The sequence below is a fragment of the Castor canadensis genome, chromosome 18 (genome assembly GCF_047511655.1).
Source record: "Castor canadensis chromosome 18, mCasCan1.hap1v2, whole genome shotgun sequence".
Classification (NCBI taxonomy): Eukaryota; Metazoa; Chordata; class Mammalia; order Rodentia; family Castoridae; genus Castor; species Castor canadensis.
The window spans coordinates 39275246-39299818 of NC_133403.1; the positions used below are offsets into that span (position 1 = coordinate 39275246).

Here is a 24573-nt window from a genome sequence, read left to right on the forward strand (position 1 = left end):
CCTGCAGGCGCTGCTTAGGCCGCAGCTGCAGGAAATTCACGGACCCCAGGGAGCTGGGCCGCCCCCACCCTCCACCCGCCTTGGCCCATACGGGAAAGCAGGCGACTGAACCGCTTAGCCCAGGTGACAGCGCGGGGAGGGGGGGTGGCGAGGGTCCCCTCCTCCTGCCCACGTGGCCCTGGAGCTGCGTCCCCTTCGCCTGCAGCCTGAGCGCCACCTCGGGGAGCCCCCACCCTGCGGTTCATCGCCGGAAGTCGCCGAGGCCGGGCTGCGGGGGGCGGGGGGCGGCGGAGGAAGGAAGTGCGTGTCCCCTCCCGCCACGCCCCCTCCACGCCACGCCCCCTCCACGCCCCCGCCACGCCCCTCCAGGACTCCAGTGATTCGCAACCCGACCCAGGCGGGACCTTTGTCCGTCCGCAGGACAGCGGGGCCGGCCGGGCGGGGCGGGGTGAGTGCTGGGGACGAACGGGGTCCCCTCGTCCCCACCACCCCGGGACCCCCGTCCTGCCCCGGGAGGGAGGGGATCAGGTGGGTGGGGAGGGGGGTGAGGGCTGGGGAGCCGCGGGCAGCCGCTGCCCAGTGGGCGCTTGCCCGGCCAGTGCAAGGCGGTACCATCGCGGGCTCCTCTACAGGTGGAGAAAGGTGCAGAAGCCTGGCCCTGTCACCGCCAGGAGAGTCCAGCCTGATCCTCGGTCACAGTGAGGGCAGCCCAGCCTGACTGTGCAGCAGGTCTGTGAAGCCCCGGCCTTTGGACTCCCTGCCTCCAGGGAGAGGGGGACAGAGGTCCTGAGGTCCCCCAGGGAGAGAGAAGGAAGCAGCCCCCATCCCAGTGGGAGGAGATCAGGCAGCACCCTAAACTGCCACCCTTGGGGTCAGGCTGCTGAGGAATAAGAATGGAGGGCTTGGGACCCCAGCAAACTCCAGGACAGAGCAGGGAGACCAGTTCTCCCCAGATCCTTCCAGGAATCTGGGCCTCTACCCAGAAGGGCTTAGCTGTGTGACTGTGCCTCTCTGAGCCTCAGTCTCCTTATCTGCCCCATGGGGTTCTGTGCAGTGCTAACCCATAGACCCGTGAGAAGATTAAGTGAGCTGCCTGGTGTGACAGCTTAGCCCAGCCTCTGGCACAAGCCACTGCCTAGCTGCTGTGTCTTGATCACCCTCGTCCCGGCCCCTCTGAAAGCGTTTCTCTGTCCTGGACCCCTTTAAGCTGTCTGCGGTCTGCAGAATTTCCACACAGCTCCACTGGCAACTCTTGAGCAAGGTCAAGGCTGGGGGCAGCCACTTCTTCCCCTGCTTCTCCCCTGTGACTCCCCTGGGCGGGAGACTGGGGCAGCCCGGGGTTTTGCACAAGTCCATTGCTGCAGTGCCACCCTCCAGCCCTCCCTGCCCCTGGTTTAGCAAGAAGGAGGAAGCCCAGAGTGGTGGTGTCCTCAGACCACCTCTCCTAGCACTGGTGTCTCCGGAGCCACCATCCTCCATCTCCTCCCCCAGCCCATGTAGCCCAGCAGCAAGATCTGCCCCTAAACATGTACTGAATCTGGCCACCACAGTCCCACTGAGACCCCCAAATCTAGGCTACCTTCATCCCTGGCCTCCCCATGGCGTCACTACTGCTGCTCTTGACCTCCAAATCCTCAGCCTTTCTTAGAAGTCCCAGACGCCTGGTGACCTCCTCTCTCCTGCCCTAGCAGGGCTTTCTTTCCTCTAAGAGTTTTTTTTTTTTTTTTTTTTTTTGGCAGGGGGAGGTGATGGTTTTGAACTCGGGGCCTTGCACTTGCTAGGCAGGTGCTTTATCTTTTAGCCAATCCCAGTCCTGTTTACTTTGGTTATTTTTTAGATAGAGTCTCATGTTTTTGTCCAGGGCTGTCATCAAACTGAGATACCCACCCATACCTACCACTTAGCTAGAATTACAGTGTGTGTTATCATGGCCAGTTTGTTTACTGAGATGGGGTCTTGCTAACTTTTTGCCCGGGCTAGTTTAAAGCCTCAAACCTCTTGATATTTGCCTCTTGAATGGCTGAGATTACAGGCATGAGCCACCACACTCAACTTTCCTGTAGGATAACTTTCCTGTGCACATGCTCCTTTCCCTGTGGGTAACCCCTTCCCCTTAGTCTTTTCAAGAAGACTTTGCCCCTTGAAAAATCTGCAAACACGGTTGACATCACTTCCTCAGAAGTCTGACCACTGCACCCGCTCACCAGCTATCATAGCTTCCTCTGTTCTGCTTTCTCCCCAGCACTGCCCTGGGGTGTAATCTGGCTTCTGTTGCTTTGGTGTTTTGTCTCTCACTGAAACACCATCCTGCTGAAGCCCTAACCTTCACCTTGTATCTTCCCCTTGTCTTCCCCAGAGCCCAGCTCGGAGCCTGGGGCAGGCCCAGTGGCAGGCAGTGTATCCAACCATCAGAGTTCTCTGTTTCCAGCTTGGGGCTGCTTAACAGTGTTCTTTCTACACTTCTGCCTAGATCTCAGCAATGTTTCTCCTCCCAGCCTGCTGCCATCTTCAGCTTTTCCCTTAAGCAAGGTCTTTCCAGGTTTTAGCTGTAAACATTGTTGTCTATATTGTGCACGGGTTTTTTGTTTGTTTGTTTGCTATTAAATATATTCTTTAAAACATAGTTTCCAAGATGAAGTGTTGGAGTCCAGGGTAGATCATTTTGAAGGCACTTAGAACAATTATCCCCAGCACTGTAAGTTTCTCCACAGCCCCACCAGCATTGGGTGTTACCATTTTTACTTGTTTTGGCTAGTTTGCCTGGAAGGACAAGATTGTCTAACATTTCCTGCTACCTGAATGGGTGGTGCTGGGGCTTTTTCCGGTCCTGGGCAAGTTTTCTTTTCCTAGCTTGGGGAGGGAAATCTCCAGGGTCTGTGGTCCTCACCCTTTTGGCCCCCCGTAGGCTCCTGGCAATGGGTCCTTTTTTTTTCTTTTTTTTTTTGCAATACTGGGGTTTGAATTCAGGCCCTATACCTTGAGCCACTCCACCAGCCCTTTTTGTGATGGGTGTTTTCGAGATAGGTCTCTCCAACTATTTGCCCAGACTGGCTTCAAACTGTGATCCTCCTGATCTCTGCCGCCTTAGTAGGTGAGCCACCAACACAATCCTGAGGGCAGGCAGGATAAGGCCCAGGGGGCTGGCCCAGGAAGGTGCGCTGTCAGCTGACCAGCAAGAAGCCCTTTGACTTCTAGGTGTCCTCAGCGTGCCCCTGCAGTGAGGAAAAGGGTGTTTTTCAGCCTCTGTGAATATTTTTTTTCAAAATGGTAGTATTTTTTAATGATAAAAATAACTCAAGTGTGCAAGCCTGCCTAGCAAGTGAGGTCCTGAGTTTAAACCCCAGTGCTGTGCAAGCAAACAAACAAACAAACAAAAATCCTCAAGCATGGTCACTGGAGCTCTGGAGCAGGAAAGCTGGGAAGCACTGCGTGAATGTGGACTGGCTGTGTCCTACAGGGGAGGCCTGTGTGGTCCAGTGAGCGCCCTTGGACTTGAATGAGTGACCACAAACTTGGACGTGTGTCAGCTTACAGTTCTGTGGGTCACACACCAAAATCAGTCCTAGGGGCCCAAATCAAGGTGTTGCCAGGTCCGTGTTGCCAGGGAGGCTCGGGGGTGTGGGGGTGTATTTCTGCCTCCCTTTCCCAGCCTCTAACGGTGCCACGTTGCTGGCATGGGGCCCCTTCCTCTCTCCGAAGCCAGCCCTCTCTGCTCCCCACTCTACTCTGTTGGGTCTCCAGCCTCCACTTACAAAACCATTCTGATTAATGGGGTCCTTCGCCCCATCTGCAAAGTCTTTATGCCACCTGCTCAGGGGTTCCAGAGATCAAGCCATGGCCTTGCCCGGCGTGGGGCTGGGCATTATTCTGCCTGCAACACCCTAAGGGGAGCGTGTGGGCTCACATTTGTTTAAGAAGGAAGGTGGGAGAGTGAGGCACAGACACCCTGGGAGGTGACAGGGCACTGGTAAGGTGGGTGCTTGCAGGAAGGTGGAGGGCTTAGAAGGGGAGACTTAACTCCTTGCCATTGCCTCTCTTTCTGTATTATTTAAATATTTTACTAACTGCATATGTTACCAAAGTTAAAAATAATTTTGAAAAGTAACACATAGTCATTGTAAAAGTTCAGGCTCCCAAGAAGCAAAGAGAAGGGGAAAAACCTCCCAACACTGCTGCTCAAATTACCCCTTCTCCTCCACAGAGAACCACTGTGAAGCTGGTTTTCTGCACATAGGTTAAAAAATGTGAAGAACTTGTGTATTTTTGTTACGTAGCTGGGGTCATCCTGTGCACGCTGCACCATAATGGGATTTTTGGGGTTTTTGCCTTTCCACATCCATCTGAGCGTCTCTCACCATCAGATGTCATCACCTCCCCCAGTGCCCCGTGGGTGGCCGTTTGGATCCTTTGCTGCTTTTCAGAGCAAACCCAACAGTGTAACGTCTGTCTGTCTGTCTTTTGCTGTTGGGTTGAACTTCCAATCGCATAAAAGGAATCATTTTAAAGTGAACGACTCAGTAGTGTTTAATACACTCACAATACTCTGAAGCCATCCCCTGTATCTACTTCCAGAACATTCTCATCACCCCAAAAGGAAACCCATACTCATAAATAAGCTACTCCCCACTCTCCCTCCCCGCCCCTGGCCATCACCAATCCGCCCTCTGTCGCCATGGCTTTGGCCATTGTGGACATTTCATAGAAATGGGCATCATAGCTTGTGACATTTTGTGTCTAACTGCCATCCCTTAGCACAGTGTTGCAAGAGTCTTCCATGGTGTTGCATGTGACAGTGCTTCTCTCCTTTTTATGGCCGAATAATATTCCTACATGTGGTCTTGAATTCTGTGTATCCGCTGGTCTGTGGAGGAACACTGGGGTTGTTTCCACCTTGGGCCATTGCCAACACTCCTGTGTGCTGTTTCCAATTTTTTTGGGTGCACACCAGGTGTCAGGTCCTTCTATATATGTTTTGAGCACAGATACTATTTAACTCAAAGCTAACAGCAGGGTGACAGCTGACAGATTGTCCTCTTACTTTCCAGACCCAGAGACAGCAGGAAAATGGCATCCTGGGACGAAAAGGTAAATCGCGCTGAGTGGTCTGCAGTGTTGAAGGGACCTCCCAGCTGGGAGACCAGAAGCCCTGGTCAGGGTGTGTCCACTGTCCCCGTGGTCACAGCAGGGCTTCACAAAACCTCTAGAGAGCTGAGAATCTCAGCTTTGTAGTTTAATTAATCACAAGCCAAAGAGCCAAGCCCTACACCCCTCTGAGCCTCAGTTTCCTTATCTGGAAAATGGGAAAAGATTTCTTTTCCTTGCCACTGACACTGGCTCAGCACCACACAGCTAGGCCTGACTCAAAGCAAATGATTTACTTCCTGTGCCCTGTGGCCGTCCCAAGTGGGACTAATAAGCTCTGTTATGGACATCTGGGGTACAAGTTTGTTGGGATGGGGAGTGTTGGTTGTGAACTGAGGACTAGGCCAAAATGGGCACCAGTTTCCTGTTCACCTATTCCCACAGGGGTTCTGGGGGCCTGGCCAGGGCAGTACTAACTGGGTAGCAGTGGGCAAAGTCCCCAGAAGCCAAAGTGACAGTAAACAGGCCTAGGGAATGGTAACAATGGTGACCTTGCATTTCTTCACATTGATGACCCCAGCGAGTTGTGAGCGGGGTGCTCTGTGCACCCCAGGTATTGTTGGGAAAAAAGTGAGTGTGGAAGAAAGACAGGAGAACAACACACAGATCATTCCTGTTTTCTACAAAACATTCCCAGTTTCCTACTCAAGTCAGGCAAACCAGAACCAGCTTGCTGCTGGTTAGACTGTGGTGCACGCCTGTAATCCCAGCTACTTGGGAGGTGGAGGTAGAAGAATCTCAGTTTGATGTCGGCCTGGGCAAAAGCAGGAGACCCTATCTGAAAAACAAACTAAAAGCAAAAAGGGCTGGGGGTGTGCCTCAAGTGGTAGAGCACCTGCCTACCAAGTGCAGGGACCTGAGTTCAAATCCCAATACCACCAAAAAAAAAGCAATCCTGAAAACATCCATATCCACGCCTGGTCATTGCACTAATGGGAAAGTAAGCAGCTCGTGCAAAGGAGAAGGTTCAGCTTGCTCCTCAGTTTCCCAGCGCGTTGGGCGCTGTTGATCGGAGATTCCGGATTTCACGCACTGTGAAGAAGAAAACACGTGCTGCCATTTGGGGTGCACATGTGACACAGCGCTGAAAATGACCGATGGAAAGAAAGGCACTGCCCCGCACTCCTCAATTGTAACCAAAAGGTGGGGACAGGAAGAGACATGGTAGATGGAGGTGGATTTAGTGACACTAAGTGAAATAGATGCAGAGAAAGGGCTGATCGCCCCCGCGAACCACAGCAGGTGGAATGGGACCGAGGTCCTCATGGGTCTGGGGTCTCAGTGAAGCTGTGTGTGTATAGGGACAAGAAGCAGGGTTGGCAGGGACTTGTCACAGGCCTGCCCCAGGGCACAGATCCTGCAGGGAAAGCAGGGACTAGAATGCAGAACCGACAGGGGACACACCTTGGGGAACTTGAAGGTGGGGCACCTGTGTCACCACACAGAGGCTGGTCCCTTTGTGGGGAGCCGGGGACACAGGCCAGGAGCACTTTGGGGTTATTCACCTCTTCCTGGTCTAAGGACCACTCCTTTTCCAGGCTGACCCTTGTCAAGTGCCTCTGTTTTGAAAAGCCTGAGTTCTCAGGTTTGCTCGTGGAGTTTTTTAGCCTCCCACTCTTCTTATTTTTGGGAAGAAAGCAGCCATGACCAGAGAAGGCAGCGGGGTGCTTAGCCCCAGGGACAGCTGTGAACATGAGCCTCAGTTTCTCTGAGCGTCAGTTTTGTCCTCTGTAAAATGGAGCAATAACACTGGCTCGTAGAGTCGAGGTGAAGATTTAATAAGATAGTGCGCTTAGCAGGTGCCTGGGACAGCCACCATGGCCAGGATGGGAGACATGCCTCTGTCAGGGGGACAAGAGTGGTTTGCAGCCCACCTCTGGCCCCACTCTCCGGCTAGGTGATTGCAGAGGTCTCTCTGGGGAAAGCACAGTGGAGCCTGGTGTGCAAGGCCTCCTGCTCCAGGAGCAGCTGTGACTCTTTTCCTGCACTGGCTGTCACCTTGTTGAAAGTTGGCAGTTGCCATACCTGTGCTGATTGGATCAGGAGGATCGAGGTTCAAAACCAGTCTGGGGACTGGAAGTGTGGATCAAGCAGTAGAGCGCCTGCTTAGCAAGCACAAGGCCCTGAGCTCAAACCCCAGTTCTGCCAAAACAAAAAACAAACAAAAATCAAAAAACAAAACCTGTCCTGGCAAATAGTACTCGAGACTCTATCTTTATTAACTAATTAATTTTTTTAATTATTCATTTATTCACATGTGCGTACATTGTTTGGGTCATTTCAACCCCTTGCCCTCCTCCCCCAACCTTTCCCCGCCTCCCTTTCGAGACTCTATCTTGAAAAAACACATCGCAAAAAAGGGCTGGTGGAGTGGCTCAAGGTGAAGGCCCTGAATTCAAACCTAAGTACTGCAAAAAAAAAAAGAAAGAAATGAAATAGAATGAGCTGGGCAAGGTAGAGCACACCTGTAATCCCAGCTCACAGTTGGCAAAGATCAGGAAGATTGAGGTTTGAGGCCAGCCTGGACAAAAGGTTCTGGAGACCCCATCGCAACCAATAAAAAGCTGGGCGTGGTGGCGTGCGTCTTCATCCCAGCTACTGGGAGGCGTAGGTAGGTGGAACCAGGTCTGAGCTGGCCTGGGTAAAAATGCAATACGTGAAGAATAACTGAAGTGAAAAAGGGCTTGGGAGTATCTCAAGTGGTAGAGCACCTGCCTAGCAAGGGAGAGACCCTGAGTTCAAATCCCAGTATTGCCAAAAAACCAAAACAAAAACGCAGAATGAAATGGGTAACAGCAGAGTGTGTCACACAGTAACCATCCATTGGCACAGACCGAGCATGTCAGTGTGCCAGGAGACGGAGTGTGTGACATCTTACGGAGAAGAGCAGCCCCACACTCCCCACCAGGCAGGGGGTTCATTAGGGTTCATTAGTGAGGAGAGGGCACTGTGCCCGGCAGCCCAGGTTGGAGCTCTGGCTCTGCTTCTCACTTGCTGTGTGACCTGGGGTAAGTCACTTGGCCTCTCTGTTCTCAGTTCCTGAGCCTGTGGTCTGCCAGTTGGGCCTCCTGACCCTATAGGAATGGGGGAGGAGGTTGTGGAGCAAGACCAGGGCTGAGCCATCAGCTGGCACGGGTTGTTTTCTTGAACCTCGAACTTCCTCCCCACCCTAGGGAAGGAAAAACTTCTACGCTTATTTAAAGACTTCCCTGATTTTAAAAATAGGCAGCCTCAGACACAAGTGGGCGCGGCGGGGCGTGGGTCAGGTGAGCTGGGCCTGGTGCGTCCTGCCTCCCCCGCCCCCGGGAGATCGGCTGCCCTGGGCTGCATTCCCGTCCCCGTGTGCGGGTGGGAGCCGAGGTCTCCAGGTATGAAGTTGTGGTGTGAGCAGGGACTCCACAATATTAAGTAGGTGTAACCCCACAGGAGAGGAATGTGGGGGCCTCATGCGCATGCAGTGGGGAGGCCTAGCCAGCTCCCTGAAGCGGGGGTGCTTGCGAGGGACCTGAAAGAGGAGAAAGAAGGCAGGTGACAGGGTGAAAGGGAGTTACATAGTCCCCTTTTGGAGAAATTTGCATGTGCAAAGGCCCTGTGGCCGGAGGCACCTGTCTAATGGGAAGGCTGAATGAAGACCGTGCAGGGAGAGGGAAAGGTGGGGTCAGAAGGTGGCAGAGCCACTGGGATGTGGCTCTGGATGGTGTTAGGCTCTTTAGTTTTAAGAATTTTAAATAAAGGAGAATGGCAGGGTCCCCAAGCCCACCCCAGGTTCAGCGCCTCACCGGGAGGGCTCCTAGGAGCCCGCACACACGTGCACTCAGGACTGAGATGTATCGCAGCAAAAGGACACAGGTTCAAATCAGCAAAGGGACGAGGTGCACGGGAGAGTCCAGAGGAACAGGCCGCAAAGCTTCCAGAGTCCCCTCCTGGGGTCACAGGGACTTGCCTGTCTCCTCCAGCAAGAGTGTGACAGGACAGGTGACAGGTTGGAGACCGGAAAAGCTCCTTAGAGATGAGATGCCACATGGTGTTGTGTTGTTTTGTTTGTGGGATGAGTTTGCCTTCTGTCAGAAACCTCTTTTTTTGGTGGGACTGGGGTTTGAACCCAGGGCTTCACGCTTGCAAAGCAGGCGCTCTACCACTTGAGCCACGCCTCCAGTCCATTTTGCTGTGGTTATTTTGGTTTTGGTTTTGTAGGGGTTTGAACTCAGGGTCTACACCTGGAGCCACTCTGCCAGTCCTTTTCCATGATGGGTTTTGTTGAGATAGGGTCTCGTGAACTGTTTGCCCGGGTTGGCTTCAAACCGTGATCCTCCTGATCTCTGCCTTCTGGGTAGCCAGGATTACAGGCATGAGCCACCAGCACCTGGCTTTGGTTATTTTGGAGACAGTCTCTCAAACTATTTGCTCAGCCTAACCTTGAACTGGGATCCTCCTGATCTCAGCCTGCCAAGTACCTAGGATTACAGGTGTGAGCCACCAGCGCCCAGCCCAGGCTAGGCATTAAATTCACAATCCTCCTGCATCCCCCTCCCAAGGTCTGGGATTAAAGGCACACTCCACCACACCTGGCTCTTCTCAGAGGTTTAACTGGGGACCACCCCATAGGCACCTTGCAGGTGCTGTGAAGGACAGTAAGAGGCTGGCATAAACCTTGGTGTTGATACCAACAGTCTGGGCACAGCATCCCGAGGATGTAGCTGCAGGCTGTGGGGGCCACACTTTCTGTTGAGGCTGTGACAAGGCTCCCTTTGGCACAGTGCCCTCAGGCAGCTGACAGAGAAGGCAGGGGAGACCTCAGAGAGCACGGAGGAGAGAAGCTGGGTCAGGACAGTGGCAGATCTGGGTCACTTAGTTGCTGAAATGCATAGGATGCAGTGATGGGCAGATTTGGGGGAGGAGTGAAAGCCATATTGGGCACAACTCCCCTGACCCTGCCTGGTCACGAACCAGGAGACAGGAGCCCCAGGGAGAAGACTACAGACTGCTGCTGACTGGTCCCAGATGTCATGTCGCAGGGCCTCCTTTTCCCCAGGAAGGCTACATCTCAGAACCTTGATTCCACCTCTTATAATATCATCATTCTTGTTGCTTTGTAAAAAATCAGTTTTTCTATAGCTGGGTGTGGTGGTGCATCTCTGTAATTCCAGCACTGGGGAGGTAGAGGCAGGAGGCTTGTGAATTTGAGGCTAAGCTGGGGTACATAGCGAAGACCCTGTCTAAAAAGGGAGGGAAGGAAGGAAGGAAGGAAAGAAGAAGGGAGGGAGAAGGGAGGGAGGGAGGGAGGGAGGGAGGGACTTTCTCTTACAAGGAAGTTCCAATGGCATGCCCCCGGAGATCTATAGGAGAGCCCACCTCCCTACGCCTGTCTCTGATTTGTGACACTGGGTTTCTCAGGACCCAAATTCTTGCCTCCCTGTGCCTCAGTTGCCCCTCCAGCCCCATCTACTATCTAGGAGCACTGCACACAGCATGTGAGAGTCGGGGGGGGGATGTGGAGCTTGAGCTGGAGGGAGCAGCTGGCTGGGCCAGTCACAGAGGTGGCTGTGACCAAGGGGCTCTGTGATTCGAGAGAGGCTGCTTCCTCCCCAGGGCCCAGGCAGATGCACAGTGCACAGTGGGGGTAAAGGGAGAGACCACCCCTTCTGTCTGTATTAGTGTCCTGGGGCTACTGGAACGAGTGCCAGTGACAGGGCACCTTAATACAGGAAGTGTGGCAGCATTGGCTCCTGGAGGGTCTGCAGGAGACACTGTCCCAGGCCTGTCTCCCAGCTTCAGATGGCTGTCGCAGTATGGCTTGCAGGCGCATCCTCTCATCCCTGCCTCCATCTTCACCCGACCTGGTCCTCAAAGTGTCCTCTGTTCTCCTAAGGGCACCTGCTCGAGATCCAAGATAATTCTATCTCGCCATCTTTGGTTACACAGGCAGAGACCCGGATTCCAAATCAGGTCACCTCATAGGTTCCGTGGGGGCATGAACTTGGGCGGCCACAATTCAACCCAACAACCCAGGGCATCTCTGCTCGCTGGCTGCCTGCCTTCTCTTGGCCCAGTGTTCTAGAACATGTTCTCCATACAGCCCAGGACCTGACCTGGCTGACTCCTCCGTTTTCTACCAAGTCACCTCCCTCACCAAGGCCCTAAGTGATGGCCTGGCCGAGTCGCCTGTAGGCGTTCAGATGAGGTGGTGCGTGGAGGGAAGGAAGCTGTGCGCCATCGGTGGTAGGGACGGCTCTGCTTTCCTGTCTTACTGGAGTTCGGGGTGAGGGTGACAGACCACAAACAGATCAGGTCTCCAAAGATGACTCAGGGAAGGAATAGGAAGATGGTGGCTGAAGGAATGGCGGGCTGTAAGATGTGGGTGTTGGCTGCATTTCTTAAAAAGTACCTTTTTCTGCAATTGTTGGATGGCCATGAACTTGGGACTTCCCCCTCTTACAGAAGGTGGCTTCTGAGCCCGAAAAAGTAGATGTCCACAGGAGTCTCTGTCCTGTCTTCTCCCTCTCCCATAGTAACTTGCCTGTCATCCGCAGCACCCCTGGGTCCCTTGTGGTGCGAGCGCCCCCTGTGGCTGAGGGCGGAAGAGTCTCTCCTGCCCCCAGTTCCTCAGGCTGGCTCAGGGGACAGAGCACACCGTCCACAGGAAGGTGCCCGTGGAGGCAGGACCTGCTGGGGAGGGGAAGGAGGCTCCAGCCTCAGACCTGGAAGATGGATGGGGTGAGATGGGAAGGGGGACTGCAACTGTGGGGACAGGCCACATGGAGTCCTGCACAGAGAGAGGGGATGGGGAGGCAGAGAGGCTGAGGACAGCAGAGAGTGAGTGGGTGAGCAGGGACTTTATGCAGAGATGGTGTGGGGAGAGATGAGTTCAGAGGGGTCACAACCAACAAGTGACCTGGCAGGACCTCTGAGTCAGGCTGCAGACTTGAACAGCACTGCTGGCACAGGTGTGCTGAGATCACCAAAGGCAGGGAGGGTCCCCAGCCCGAGGACAAGGTTCGGGTTGGGCTGGTGACCCGGGAAGGGCCACCTGAGAGAGGCGAGAAACCAGGGCTGATGCCGTCCAGCAGAGCTGAGACCTTGACCTGAAAGGTGGAGTTGTCAGTCTTTTTTTTTTTTTTTTTGGTATTTTTTTTGCAGTACTGGAGTTTGAACTCAGGGCCTCTTGCTTGCTAGGCAGGCGCTGTACTGTTTGAGCCATGCCTCCAGCCTTTTTACTTATTTTTTAAACTTTTTCAATTTTATTTTATCGTTTTTACATTTACTTGCATGTGTATACATTCTCTGGCCACTCGCCCCCCACTCCACATACTTTAGATGGGGTCTCGTGCTTTTCCCCAGGTTGACCTCAAACCATGATCCTCCTACCTCATCTCCCAAGTAGCTGGGATTACAGGCATGAGCCACCACACTTGGCTCAAGTCTTGGGCTTTGGAGAAAAGAATGTGAAGACAAAGTTGGTTGGGTGGAGCTATGGGGGTGTCTGTGCCAGCAACTCTGTGTTTTCTCTCTGGTTGCAAGTGACAGAAGCACAGCTCAATCGAGCATACGGCACAAGAGGACTCCACCATCAGTCCACGTGACTGAAGTCTGGGGACTGCAAGGTGGGCAGTGGGTGGACGAGCAGAGACGTTGAGATCCCCAGGAAGGACACAGCAGAGCCGGCTGCCCCAGCCAGGCCTGGCGGGGCCCGGGGCCTCTGTGCCTCTCAGTCTGTCCGCAAGTGCAGAGGGACCTCTTGGTCAGCTCTATTTTAGCTCCTTTCTGGAACTTTTCTGCCTCTGGTATGACAGAATCTTGACTGAAAACCAGAATTAGTTTCTGCTCTGTTGGGTGCCACAAATATTTTCATCCCAGTTACTAACAGTTGCTTCCTGATTGGTTGTGAGTTTCAGAAAGAAGATTTTCCTCTCCTGAGAGATATGTGTGGGTCTTTGCCAAGCACCCCAAGGTTCCCACCGTGCTGAGAAAGGGCTCGGGGGCTTTGTCTGCTGGGTGCGGCATTCCTGGGGGAAGTCACGACCCGTGTGAGAGGTAAGGTAGGGTACCCGTGTCCTCAGCTGACAGGTGCTTGGGGGCTTCTGCTGTGGGTCAGATGTCCCACGAGCCTCAGGGGACACAGACCCTGCCTTTGTGGAACTTAAATGCTAGTGCAGAGAAAAGTACTTTATAAAATGCTGGACAAAAACAATTTCCAGTTGGAAACTGGGTAAGGGCTCTTGGACAGAAAGATTCCAGAGTCGGAGAGGATCTGATTTCGATTTAGGCACCAGGAAGGACCTCGCTGAGGAAGTGATATTTCAGCCAAGGCTGCATGCATGGGTAAGAGTGAGCCAAGTGAGGAGTGGGAGGAAGAGCAGCCTAGGTTCATGGAGCAGCCCGTGTGCATGAGGGTTCCAAGCCAGGAGCGGTGGTGGGCCTGGCACAGCCTGAGCCTGGTTGCAGGCTGCGGGGAGGCAGAGAGGCCAAGCCACAGGGCTGTGCCCATCCTGGGAGGCTCTTGGACTTTAGTTGGAGGAGCACAAAGGAGTTAACGCCAGGGCAGTGAGGGAAGTGAGGGTTCATGAAGGCTGCAGGCTGCACTGCAAGAGGCAAGAGGTCAGGAGAGACTGCGTCGTCTTCCCAGCACAGAGGACAAGGCTCAGAGGAGCGGTGGCCGAGGAGGAAGGTGGGGAGAGGCAGGGTGAGAAGAGAAACAGACTGGGCCCAGGATCAAGGCCAGGGAAAGACCCAGGAGGCAATAGGAGGCAGGCGTCCTCAGGAGGTTTTGCAAGATCTTTTGTGCTCCGTGGGCCTCTCAGCAGCCGGGGAAATCTCAAATCCGGGGACTGCAAGACACCAAACAATATGGGCGTGCAGACGACAGGCTAGAGCATTTTGGAGCCCTGAGATCGTGCCAGAGAGCTTCGGTCTTACTCCCAAGAGCGTTTTTAGTTTTTTTTTCCCCAGTTCTATAGATCAAACCCAAGGTCCCAAGTGTGGTGGGTAAAAGCCCTCTGCCCTAGTCTTTTCTTTTATATTTTTATTTTGGTGGTACTGGGGTTCGAACTCAGTGCCTCACGCTTGCTAGGCAGCCGCTTCTTCACTTGAGCCACTGCTCTGGGCGGTAATTTTCACCGTTTGCTGGACAGTGTGTATTCCACGCTGGGGTTCGTATAGGGCGTTGCCTTTGGTTTTCCCTGAGTTGTATTTCGCCTGCCCCGCGGTCTGCTCTGGACATGTGAAGTTTAGACTCAGCCAGGATCCAGGTTTTGGGGCTCCTTCTCGGCACAGCTTCCTTTTCTTTGGTTTCCTGCCACGTAGATCCCCAGGGGAGGAAGCCTCCGGAGCCCCGAGCTGCGGCCTCGGCCTCCACCTCCACCCGCTCACTTGTCTCTCTCCTCCTGGGGATCACATTGCATGTTTTGTCCAGTTTACAGCAGGAGGGTGACCTGGTACTGGTGACTTTGTCACAGCCAGAAGCAGAAATCCCGTACTTGTAGGTTTACACTCACATTTTCATGCATCCCAAAGTGATGTGTTTCCCATGTATCTTAAACACTGACTTAAATGAGATGGAATTGTATTCTTGTATATCTTTTACACTGAGCTCTTCCTCCTTCCCTCCCTCCCTCCCTCCCTTCCTTCCTTCTTTCCTCCCTCCCTTCCTTCCTTCCTTTCTTTTCGGTGGTGCTGGGGATAGAACTCAGGACCTTGCATGTGCTCGCACGCACTCTACCACTGAGCCACCCCCCTCACTACACTGAACGTATTTTAAAGGTCTGCCCACGTGGCTATTTTCACTGTCGCCTAACATATACTTGAGTGCTTCTGAGTGTCTGTTAGGTGCAAGACGCTGTTCTAGCTGCTGGGTGTCCAAGTCACACAAGGCAGAAAACGTCCTACTGTCGTGGAGCTGAGAGTGTGAGGGAGACATAATGAACAGAGCGCAGGTCGTCGATAAGTTCAGATGGCAGTGGTGCAATTAAGGAAAATGAGGTGGGGGGATGAGTGAGGCTGGGTGGTGTTGGGCAGGGTCTCAGAAGAGGTGAGGTTTGAGCAGAAGTCTGCCCTAAGTGAGAGTGTGGAGGTAGATGTGTAGGGAGAGAATTCCAGGATGGGATGCCATCTGAGAGTGTGTTGGGATCTCACGTGCTAGAAAGTTCTCCAGTTACATCTAGAGAACAGACATTGGAAGGTGGCAGGAGGCCACCGCAGTAATCCAGGCAGGAGATGCAAGAAGTGATTGTCTGGGGCCAGAAGTGTGACAACTGGTGCTATTTGGAAAGTAATTCAAAGGTGGAACCAGCAGAACCTTCTGGCTTTCCGATGGGGCAGGCCAGATGTGCTGACTCCCCAGCCTGCCTCTACCTCACTGCTGGGTCCCCAAGGGTCCGTCTGGATCCTCTCTTCCTGTTCCACTGCTCCTAGCACCTGTTCTTGTACTTATACCTGGAAGGTTTTTCTGTTTTGTTTTTTTGTGGAAGTAGGGTTTGAACTCAGGGCCTACGCCTTGAGCCAGTCCACTGTCCCTGTTTTTGTGAAGGGTTTTGGCGAGATAGGGTCTCGCAAACTGTTTGTCTGGGCTGGCTTTGACCCTCCTGATCTCTGCCTCCTGAGTAGCTGGGATTACAGATGTGAGCCACGGGCGCCGGCTTGGAAGTTTTCGTACTTCCTAAAGCGTTTGATCTCTGGTAGGATAAGGCTGGCCAAGTGGAGGGCAGATTTGCTTTTTCTTTGGCGTTCTCTCTCGTTAAGCAACGGTCCTTAGCACAATAAGCTTAGAACAGCCCACCTGCCGCTCACCTGTCCATGGCTGACACGTGGAGGTCCCATGACTTTCCCCTCAAGTTCAGACACTTTTACTTTTGGCTGTCTCCTCCCCGCGCCCTGCCCTCTCTCACCTCCACTTTTGCCCTGGGACCTGTGGTGGGTGCTTGGTGCCTGGGCCGTAGTACCGATTCTGTTGGTTACTTGCCAGCCAGACCGCAGGGACAGGTCTGGTGGGGTCCGGGGCTTCCTGTTGCCTCCCCTGCACTTGAGACCTGGGTTCAAAAATAAACTCACGAGAAACCACCGTGACCTCGGGGGCTCTGTGCTCAGGTGCACCGTGCTCCCTGGGGCCGTGCCTGGACCCTGCTCCCCGTCACAGCAAGGTGGGGCCACCGGAGCCCTGGGTCAAGTGCTGGCTGGCTGTCCCGCCCCTCCAGGCCGTCACCCGCAGGGCCAAGGTGGCTCCTGCTGAGAGGATGAGCAAGTTCCTGCGGCACTTCACCGTGGTAGGGGACGACTACCACGCCTGGAACATCAACTACAAGAAGTGGGAGAATGAGGAGGAGGAGGAGGAAGAGGAGCAGCCGCCAGCTGTGCCCGCGGCGGGCGAGGAGGGCAGCCCCGCGGATGCTGAGGCCAGCCCTGTCCCCACGCCCAGGCCCCCCCGTGACTTCAGGAGCACATTGAGGAAGCTCTTCAGCTCCCACAGGTTTCAGGTAGGTGGGGCCCCGGGAGGGAAGCCACAAGGCTGGCCGGGGTGGGACCCACCTCTGCCACTGCCACTTGTTCATCCCAGAGAGGTTGACTAAGTAGCTGCCACGTGCCTGGCGTTGCAGGGAAGCACTGGGTGTGCCATGGCAGATCTGTGTTGTCAGGGGAAAATATTCATAATCCAAAATTCAAAGTCCATCGGTGGTTGAATGGATAATCAAAATGTGGCCTATCCATTATCCACGCAATGGAATATTATTCAGCCAGGAAAAGGAACGAAGCACTGGCACATGCTACACCATGGGTGAACCTTGAAACGTGATGCTGAGTGAGAAAGACCAGACACAAAAGGTCACATACGGCGTGATTTCATTTATAGGAAATGTCCAGAATAGGCATGGATTGTGGTGGACATAGGCTGGAGGGAGGGAGGAACGGAGTGACTGCTCAATGACTATGGGTTTCCACTCAGGAGTGCTGATGGTCACCCCACTGAACTTTGTGCCAAATTAAAAATGTCTACAATGACAACTTTGTGTTATGCAAATTCCCCACCCCCAGACACACACAAAGTTAAAGGGTGACAATTGGAGGCAGACTGCATTCATTCTGTTCATTCACCGACATGGAGTGGCCAAGAGTGTCCCCTGCCTCGCAGGCGCTCGTGACCAAGTGAGGCTCAGGTCATCTTTGGACAGCGATGCTAAGAGTTTGTGCCTGGCTTTCGCCTTCCAGGTGTGGCTGGAAGAGCAGAGGGAGCTGGGCTTTGTGGGGTCACTGTCTGTCCCAGCATTTTGAAGGAGTTTCTGATTTTGAAGGACAGATGCAGTTGAGTGAATAAGTATGGTCCCTGAGGTGGCCCACATGGGGTCTGGAGCAGGTGAGACTGAGGGAGACCCTGTGATGTTGGGGAGCTCACAGCAACTTGTATGTCCAGTGCCACAGGGAGGCACTTGGGGGGCACTGCTGTAGGCACCCTCCCAAGGGCCCATGTCCCCTCTGCTTCTCCCATCACTGACTAAAACAGAAAAACAGAAAAACGCTTTTGGTCTTTTTCCTACTGTTGTGGTTTAAGAAATGAAACCAGGCAGGGAGCCAGCGCCCTCGTGGCCCCAGAGACAAAAGGGAACACGGCAGTAAATGTTGGGGTTGAAATCCCAAACCCTCAATTTCAGGATGAGGAGTGACCTCCTTCCAGCTGCACGGGAGCCTGGCCCTTGGTCTCAGTGTCCCCACCTCCTAAGATGAGCACTGGGCCACGTGGCCTGCCATGAACTGGGACCCGAGAGACAGGGACAAAGACGACTGTTGGAAAATGTTAGCTGTCCACCCTTGTGGCAGTCACTATACAGCAGCACCCCTGCCCGTCCTCCCTGAGGCCCGGGGGGGCATCACCTGGACACACGCTGCTGCACATGTCGGGGCGGCCACCTGGGGTGCAGGGATCATGGGTAAAGGCTTCAGGCTGAATAGTGTTTTCTGTAGTGCTGGGATTTGAACTCAGGGCCTCATGCTTGCTAGACAGGTGCTCTACCACTTGAGCCACGGGCCCAGCCCTTTCACTTTTTAGTTTATCAGATAGGGTATCTTGCTTTTGCCCACTGTTGGCATTGGACCACGACCCTCTCACCTCTGCCTCCGGGTAGCTGGGATTATAGGCATATAGGCCCAGCTTCAGATCTGTTTTTAATACCTCTGTGCCTTGCTCTTAGACCACATGAACTCTCTGATCCGCTGGCTCTAAAACAAAACCAAGGATTAAAACCAAAAAGGAACCACCGCAGGCTTGACTCTTTATTAAGCCTCTGCTTAACTGGGCTTCATATGAAAACGTGCAGAGCAATTGGCCACGTTGCCGTACACATCAGCAGCTGAGTTACCGACACAATTAACTACGGGTTGGAACGACCAGAAAGCTGAGCGGTCCCTCCTTGTAAGGGCTGAAGTTGTTGGATTTCACCTGTGTGGACATGGCAGAGTAATTTGCAGAGGTCAAACCCTACTGCTCTGAGAGCAGGAGGCAGGGATCTGAGCTTCCCAGAGAGGAGAGGGGTCGTGCATGGTCATTTGGAGCTCCTCCCTCTGCCATGTCCACTGCCGACATGGTGTCCTGAGCTGTCACCTCCCCCTCCCATTAGTCCTGTACAGCAGCACCCCCCACGCCATCCCTGACCACCCCTGACCTCAGGGAGACCAGCTCACTATGCTCTGCCCCCACCTGGCTTCCCTGCCAGCAGGTGACAAAGCCCCCAAGGTGACTTCTTCCTCATTAGCTCCTCTCAGCTCTCCAGGAGCCTTGGCCTCCTCCCCCTGGCTCCTGCCAGGCCCAGTGAGGGAGGCGGCGGGGGCGGGGGCGGGGGTGACCATGTGACATGCTGGGCAACAGCTGGTTTCTGTACAGTGGCATCACTGCCCCCCAGATCCCCGAAGAGTAGGCAGCCCTGGGGTCCCCTCCAAAACTCAGTGTCCTGAGGGGTGTGTGTTGACTGACTTGTCAAGCACCTAATCTGTGCATACCGGCCGCAGCAGCGATTCCCCAGAAATAGGAAAATGAAAAATTTTTTAAGTGATTTACTTTTTGCCATTTAGGAAGTGGCAGTTGGTTTGAGAGATGGTATTGGAGAAGCAGTGACAGAGTAAGGAAAAGACCAGTGGTGCTGTGGGCGGGGCCTGTGCCAGAGGGGCGGGATATGCTGGGCATTGCTGCTGGCGTCTTCGCCCAGGCCTCCCACAACGTTCTGTGCCAGCTCCCAAGGTCTCACGGCTTCGCGCCCCTCCCTGTGGCCCACAGGTCATCATCATCTGCCTGGTGGTCCTGGACGCCCTCCTCGTGCTGGCCGAGCTCATCCTGGACCTGAAGATCATCCAGCCCGACAAGAACAACTATGCGGCCCAGGTAGTGCACCGCCCCGCGCGGGGGCCGCCCATGGGGTCACTCGTTACCTTCACTGAGGGGGCAGAGTGGGGCCGACACCCACTGGAGCGGCAGGGTCTTCCCGGGGGGTCAAAGGCAGAGAAAACGTCTTCCATCCAAATTGTAGAGAAGTGTTTACGACAAGCAGGAAACGTTCACTCAGTGGCTGGCCCCAAAAGCCATGCCAGGCCTTTGAGCTGGATCACAAAGCTGGCTCTAGGGGAACCGTTTAATCAGGGCCAGGACTGATATTCCCATGCTGGGCAGGCATGTCCTTTGTGTCCCGTCTTTTGTGGTGGCCGATACGCTAATCCACCACTCAAGTTACTGAGGCACCCTGGCCCAGACATTTACCCAGGGGACTAAGGATGCACCAAGGGGCCACAGGAGGAGGTATGAGCCTCAGAGACATCTCCCCCCACCATGCACATTTTTTGAGGGAAATGGAGTTGCTAAGCAAGCCCTTGTCTTTTTGAGCAGTAAAAAGGGCAGAGGGAAATGGCAAACCCCCTCGTCACCTGTCTTCTGCTCACTGTCCAGGGGCAGCCCTGTTCCCTCGTCTACTCCTCCACCAGTCTGAGTCCACGTGGAACATGAAAGGATGAGTGTCTTTCCTCTCCTGCTGCCTTTGGTTTTTCTTCTTCTTGGGGTTTGAACTCAGGCCTACACCTTGAGTCACTCCACCAGCCCTTTTTGTGTAGGGTTTTTTCGAGATAGGGTCTCGAGAACTATTTGCCCTGGCTGGTTTCGAGCCACAATCCTCCTGATCTCTACCTCCTGAGTCACTAGGATTACAGGTGTGAGCCACCAGTGTCTGACTAACCCATTCTTTTTGATGTTCACATTGTCCCAACTTTGGTCACCGTGAGCCTCTTCCATCTGGGTGGTGTTGCCTTCAGAGATGACTTTGAGCATTTTCTTGGTTTCTGGCACCAGATACCCTTACTCACTCTGCAAGCTCACTTCCCCCACCCCCAGAACTGGAAATGGTTTTTTTTTTAAAATAATTTTTTATTAGGATATATTCGTTATACGTGGGGGGATTCATAGTGACAATTCCAATTAGGCTTATACTGTACATTGTTTAGATCATCTCATCCTCTCTCCCCCCAGCCCCCTCCCTGCCCCACTTAAAGCAGTTGCAAGAGGTTTCTTGGTTCTGTTTCATGTAAGTTCGTGAAGTCCATCCACCATATCCCCTCATCTTATGGAAGTGGTTTCTTTAGAGAGGGCGTGGTCCCCTCTTCGTCTTCCACCTCCCTTGGTGCTCATTACCAGGGGCTGTGTGTGGCTCTGTCCAGCCCTTGCCATGGCATGAAGGTGCCAGGGTTCACATGACGGTGCTTCTAGGGGACCCTGCAGTTGTCCGACAGTCCGCACAGTCTGGTCCTGCAGACAGAGCGCACACATTGCCGGTGTAGGTTTTGGGCGTGCTGAAGGCTTCAGTTCTGGCATCACCTAATTGCCCCCTGCAGGGCCAAAGCCTTGCTGTGGGGTCTGCAGCCGTTTCCAGCACCAAGGACAGCACCGAGTGCTGCCGGGGTCTCCCTGGTACCCAGGGTGGTCTGCCGGGGGCGTAGCGCATAGCAGGGTCCGCCTGTCACTCACTGTCACTGAGGCCATGTCTCCTCAGGTGTTCCACTACCTAAGTATCGCCATTCTGGTGTTCTTCATGATGGAGGTCATCTCTAAGGTATTTGTCTTCCACCTGGAGTTCTTTGACCACAAGTTTGAGATCCTGGACGCTATAGTGGTGGTGGTCTCCTTCTTCCTCGACATCATCCTCGTGTTTCGGGAGCACGAGTTTGAGGCTCTCGGCCTGCTGATCCTGCTGCGGCTGTGGCGGGTGGCTCGAATCATCAATGGTATGTGTGTCCCATGTTCCTGAGCTATGGAGGGGACAGGAGCGCAGATGGGGGCTGGAGTGGGTGTGAGGATTGCTACTTGGACACCCAGGGGCCTGGGCTCACACACCTATGGTTTCCATCATGGCTGCTGCAGCACCCCCTCCTGAGTGCAGAGAAAGGTGAGGTGGTGAGGCTTGGCAGCCAGCCACTACCTGTGTGCCACAGTTTGTGACCAGGAGTGCTCTGAGGACTCCCTCCTGCCTCATTTCTGGAAAAGGTGAGGCATCCCTGAGGCTTCCTCAGAACACCTGTTTTAACTGCCGGTCTTGAGAGGATCCAGCCAATCAGGAGACGCCCTGCAGAAGGCACCAGCCGTGCTCCACAAGCACGTTGGCTCAGGCAGCTTCTGGGACTTTGTTTTCCGGATTGACTGTTTTGATGCTTTGGGGAAATCACAGCTATGAACTCACCCCAGACTCTGGCACTGGAAAGCATGCATGGGAAACCCTGCTTTCCCCTGAGGCTCAGGGTTGTTTCAGAGGAGCTGTACTTATGCTGATTTGCTGAGGACATGGTGACCACTAGCAGTCCAGCTGGCAGGGACCTAGTCAGTTTTCCCAATATTCTACGGCCAAAATTCGGGGTGAGCACAGGCCTGGGGTGTCTCTGAAGCCCTCCTAGGTGGCCTGGCTGGCCAGCAGGTTTGGGGTTTGGAAATCCTGCTGACTATGGAAGCCAGTCATGAGTGAGTTTGCAGACAGTGATGACAATAAAGCCGTATGGAACGGTCCTTTAGAGTCAGCCAGGGAAGACAGGAAGCTTTTTGCTCTTGCTGGACAGGCTTCTGCTCATGGGACCAAGAGCACAGCTGGCCTGGCATGCGCTTTCTGCCCCATGTCACCCACCAGTGCTACTGGTCTGAGCAGGTTCAGGGTTAAGGAGCTCGTGCTCATCCTGACTCCTCTAAGGATTTCCCAGCCCAGGTCTGCTGCTCAGGGATGACAGTCTCCCTTGTCAGTCCCCTCTCTTCTCAAGTACAGACTCTTGTTTTAGAAGCCAGTATGATCAAGGCCCTCTGCCATCTTTTAGGGATAATTATCTCAGTTAAGACGCGTTCAGAACGGCATCTCCTAAGGTTAAAACAGATGAACATTCAACTGGCCGCCAAGATCCAGCACCTCGAATTCAGCTGCTCCGAGAAGGTAAGGCACACTGGGGACAGTGCTTGTTTGCAGCAGTCCCCACCTTCAGCACAGTGCTTCCCATATTCCTGGGGTGTCTTAGCCTGGATCCCCCTTCCCTGGGCCAACGCTCCTCATCCTTCTAGCTTGAGTGTCCCCCTCCTGGAGCCCTGACCACCGCCCCCAAAGTTGTGCCAGGTCCCCTGCCTGAAGAACAGTCTCTGGCAGCCTGAATTCCAAGAGTGTAGCTCTTAGCCTCTGTGTCTCTGGGGTTCACTCAATGACTCCTGCGTGCCTGCAAAGGCTCAGCATTCAGTCTTTGCTTTTGTGACAGGAACAAGAAATTGAGAGGCTCAGCAAGCTGCTGAGACAGCACGGACTTCTTGGTGAGGAGAGCTAGACGCTGACAGCTCCACCAAGAAGACTCTCCCTGCCCGGTCTGTGCCTTGGGGTGAGAGGTTTGGTGCAACGCCTTTGCCTTGCCCCCCACCACCCCTTATCTGGGGGACACCGCCTTTCAGTAACTGTTTCTTCCTTGGTTTGGCTGGGAGATGCCCAGCTCACTCCCCACCTCACCCTGTATACTCTTGCTCAAAAATGACCAATGAAGCTGGACAAGTACTAGTTGTATATAAAATTTAACCTCAGCAAATATAGTTTTGAAATTTCACGTGGGTGGTGGACCAGCGCAGCCTTTCACAGGAGCATTCTGAAAGAAAAAGAAAAGCAGATACTTTAGCTACCAGCCCGTTCTAGAAAAGTCTTTATTTCCACGCTGTTCTACATCCCCCAGGGAGGTTGTTCCAGTTCCCAGGCCCCTCCTCTGCGGTATCCAGCTGCACCAGCTAACTTCTAGCTGGCTCCGCCTACTTCTGCCACCTGACAACATTTTTCTCAATTACTGTGCAATTAATGTATAAGATGAACGCTCTTCTTCCCTTGGGCCCTCCCGCCACATCCTTTCCTTGCTGGCATCCCACACCAGCCCAGCAGTTGAGTGCCAGCTCGCTGCAGGGCCAGTGAAGAAATGGCAATTACAAGGCTGGCCTGTAATTAACATGAGCTTGGGGGAGAATCCCTCGTGAGACTTTGTATTCTACTTATACCGTTTTATATGATATTTTGCTATTTTTGTACTTCAAGGGGACTTGAAAGAAAACCTGAGCTAGAAACAATGAACACTTCTAAAATAACTCCCATTACAGCGGGATGGATAAACCGGATAGGCCCTCTGCCCATGCTACTTCAAGCTCTGTCCTTTCTGCTACCTCCCCAAAGACAATCTGGTTTCCACCCATGACCTAGGGCTTCACAGTGCTGGGAACAACTAGTTCCAAAACCAAACCAAGCAGACTGAAATATCCATGAGGAGAAAAGAGTCAGAGCGGAGAGGGCAGAGGGCTGGTTTGGGGCAACACCCAGGGGTGGGAGAAAGGTGACGAGTGGGATGTCTCTGAGGGACCCATGGCCCCACGTGCCTGCTGCTCCAGAGGTGAAGCCCTTCAGGCCCGGTGTGCTTTCCTTCGGTGACTACTTACATTACACAAACGGGAAGAAAAAGTTGAGGGGCAGCTTGGCATTGATGGTGGGTGGTGCTCTGAAACCAGCCTCCGCAGGTGCAGACACGTCCACAAATGTGACTGCGGTGGAGATGACAATCGTCCTGTCCTTGCCTGAGCGGGTCTGTAATAAAGTCAGAGCCACAGGCCCCCCCTCTAGTGAGTCAGGGCGCAGACAGGACTGCTTTCCCCGTCCGTGCTCACCCGCTGTCAGGCCATGAGTCTCATACGTGTGGGAGGTGACTGCCAAGACTACCCAAGGTGCACATGACTCACTGTTCATAAGAATTGGAAAGGTCAAACTGAAACAGGCATTCCGATGCAAGTAAAACCTTTGTGAGTTTTTTCCCTTTGAGTAAAAGAGTGACTGCGAAATTGTTTTAAGAGTCCAAGTTGGTTAGAGAATAATTTTTTTAACCAAGTAATAAATTTTATCTGTCACACTTGAGTTTGGTCTGGACTTCTATCTT

At 53.6% G+C, this 24573-nt stretch overlaps 2 protein-coding genes across 6 annotated transcripts in view; one reads left to right on the forward strand and one right to left on the reverse strand.

The window, feature by feature from the left end:
• Positions 1-337: 337 nt before the first annotated feature.
• Hvcn1 (hydrogen voltage gated channel 1) lies at positions 338-24551 on the forward strand. Of its 4 annotated transcripts, XM_074061210.1 has the most exons (8): positions 338-448; positions 633-729; positions 5046-5085; positions 16329-16607; positions 19394-19498; positions 21150-21381; positions 22453-22565; positions 22879-24551. In XM_074061210.1, the coding sequence occupies exons 3-8, from the start codon at positions 5065-5067 to the stop codon at positions 22942-22944; spliced, it is 816 nt and encodes a 271-aa protein (XP_073917311.1). In that variant the 5' UTR covers positions 338-448; positions 633-729; positions 5046-5064; the 3' UTR covers positions 22945-24551. The 4 variants fall into 4 exon arrangements, with proteins under 4 accessions (XP_073917311.1, XP_073917308.1, XP_073917309.1 ...); XM_074061207.1 differs by having other exon boundaries at positions 22453-24551; XM_074061208.1 differs by lacking the exon at positions 633-729 and having other exon boundaries at positions 383-448; positions 22453-24551.
• Tctn1 (tectonic family member 1) overlaps positions 23115-24573 on the reverse strand; it is a 32683-nt gene continuing 31224 nt past the window's right edge. For both annotated transcript variants that reach the window (XM_020178837.2, XM_074061206.1), the window contains 2 exons: positions 24083-24227; positions 23115-23253 (listed from right to left, as the gene is read on the reverse strand). In XM_020178837.2, the coding sequence (XP_020034426.1) occupies positions 24084-24227 (144 nt within the window). In that variant the 3' untranslated portion in view covers positions 23115-23253; position 24083. The remainder of the gene's footprint in view (positions 23254-24082; positions 24228-24573) is intronic.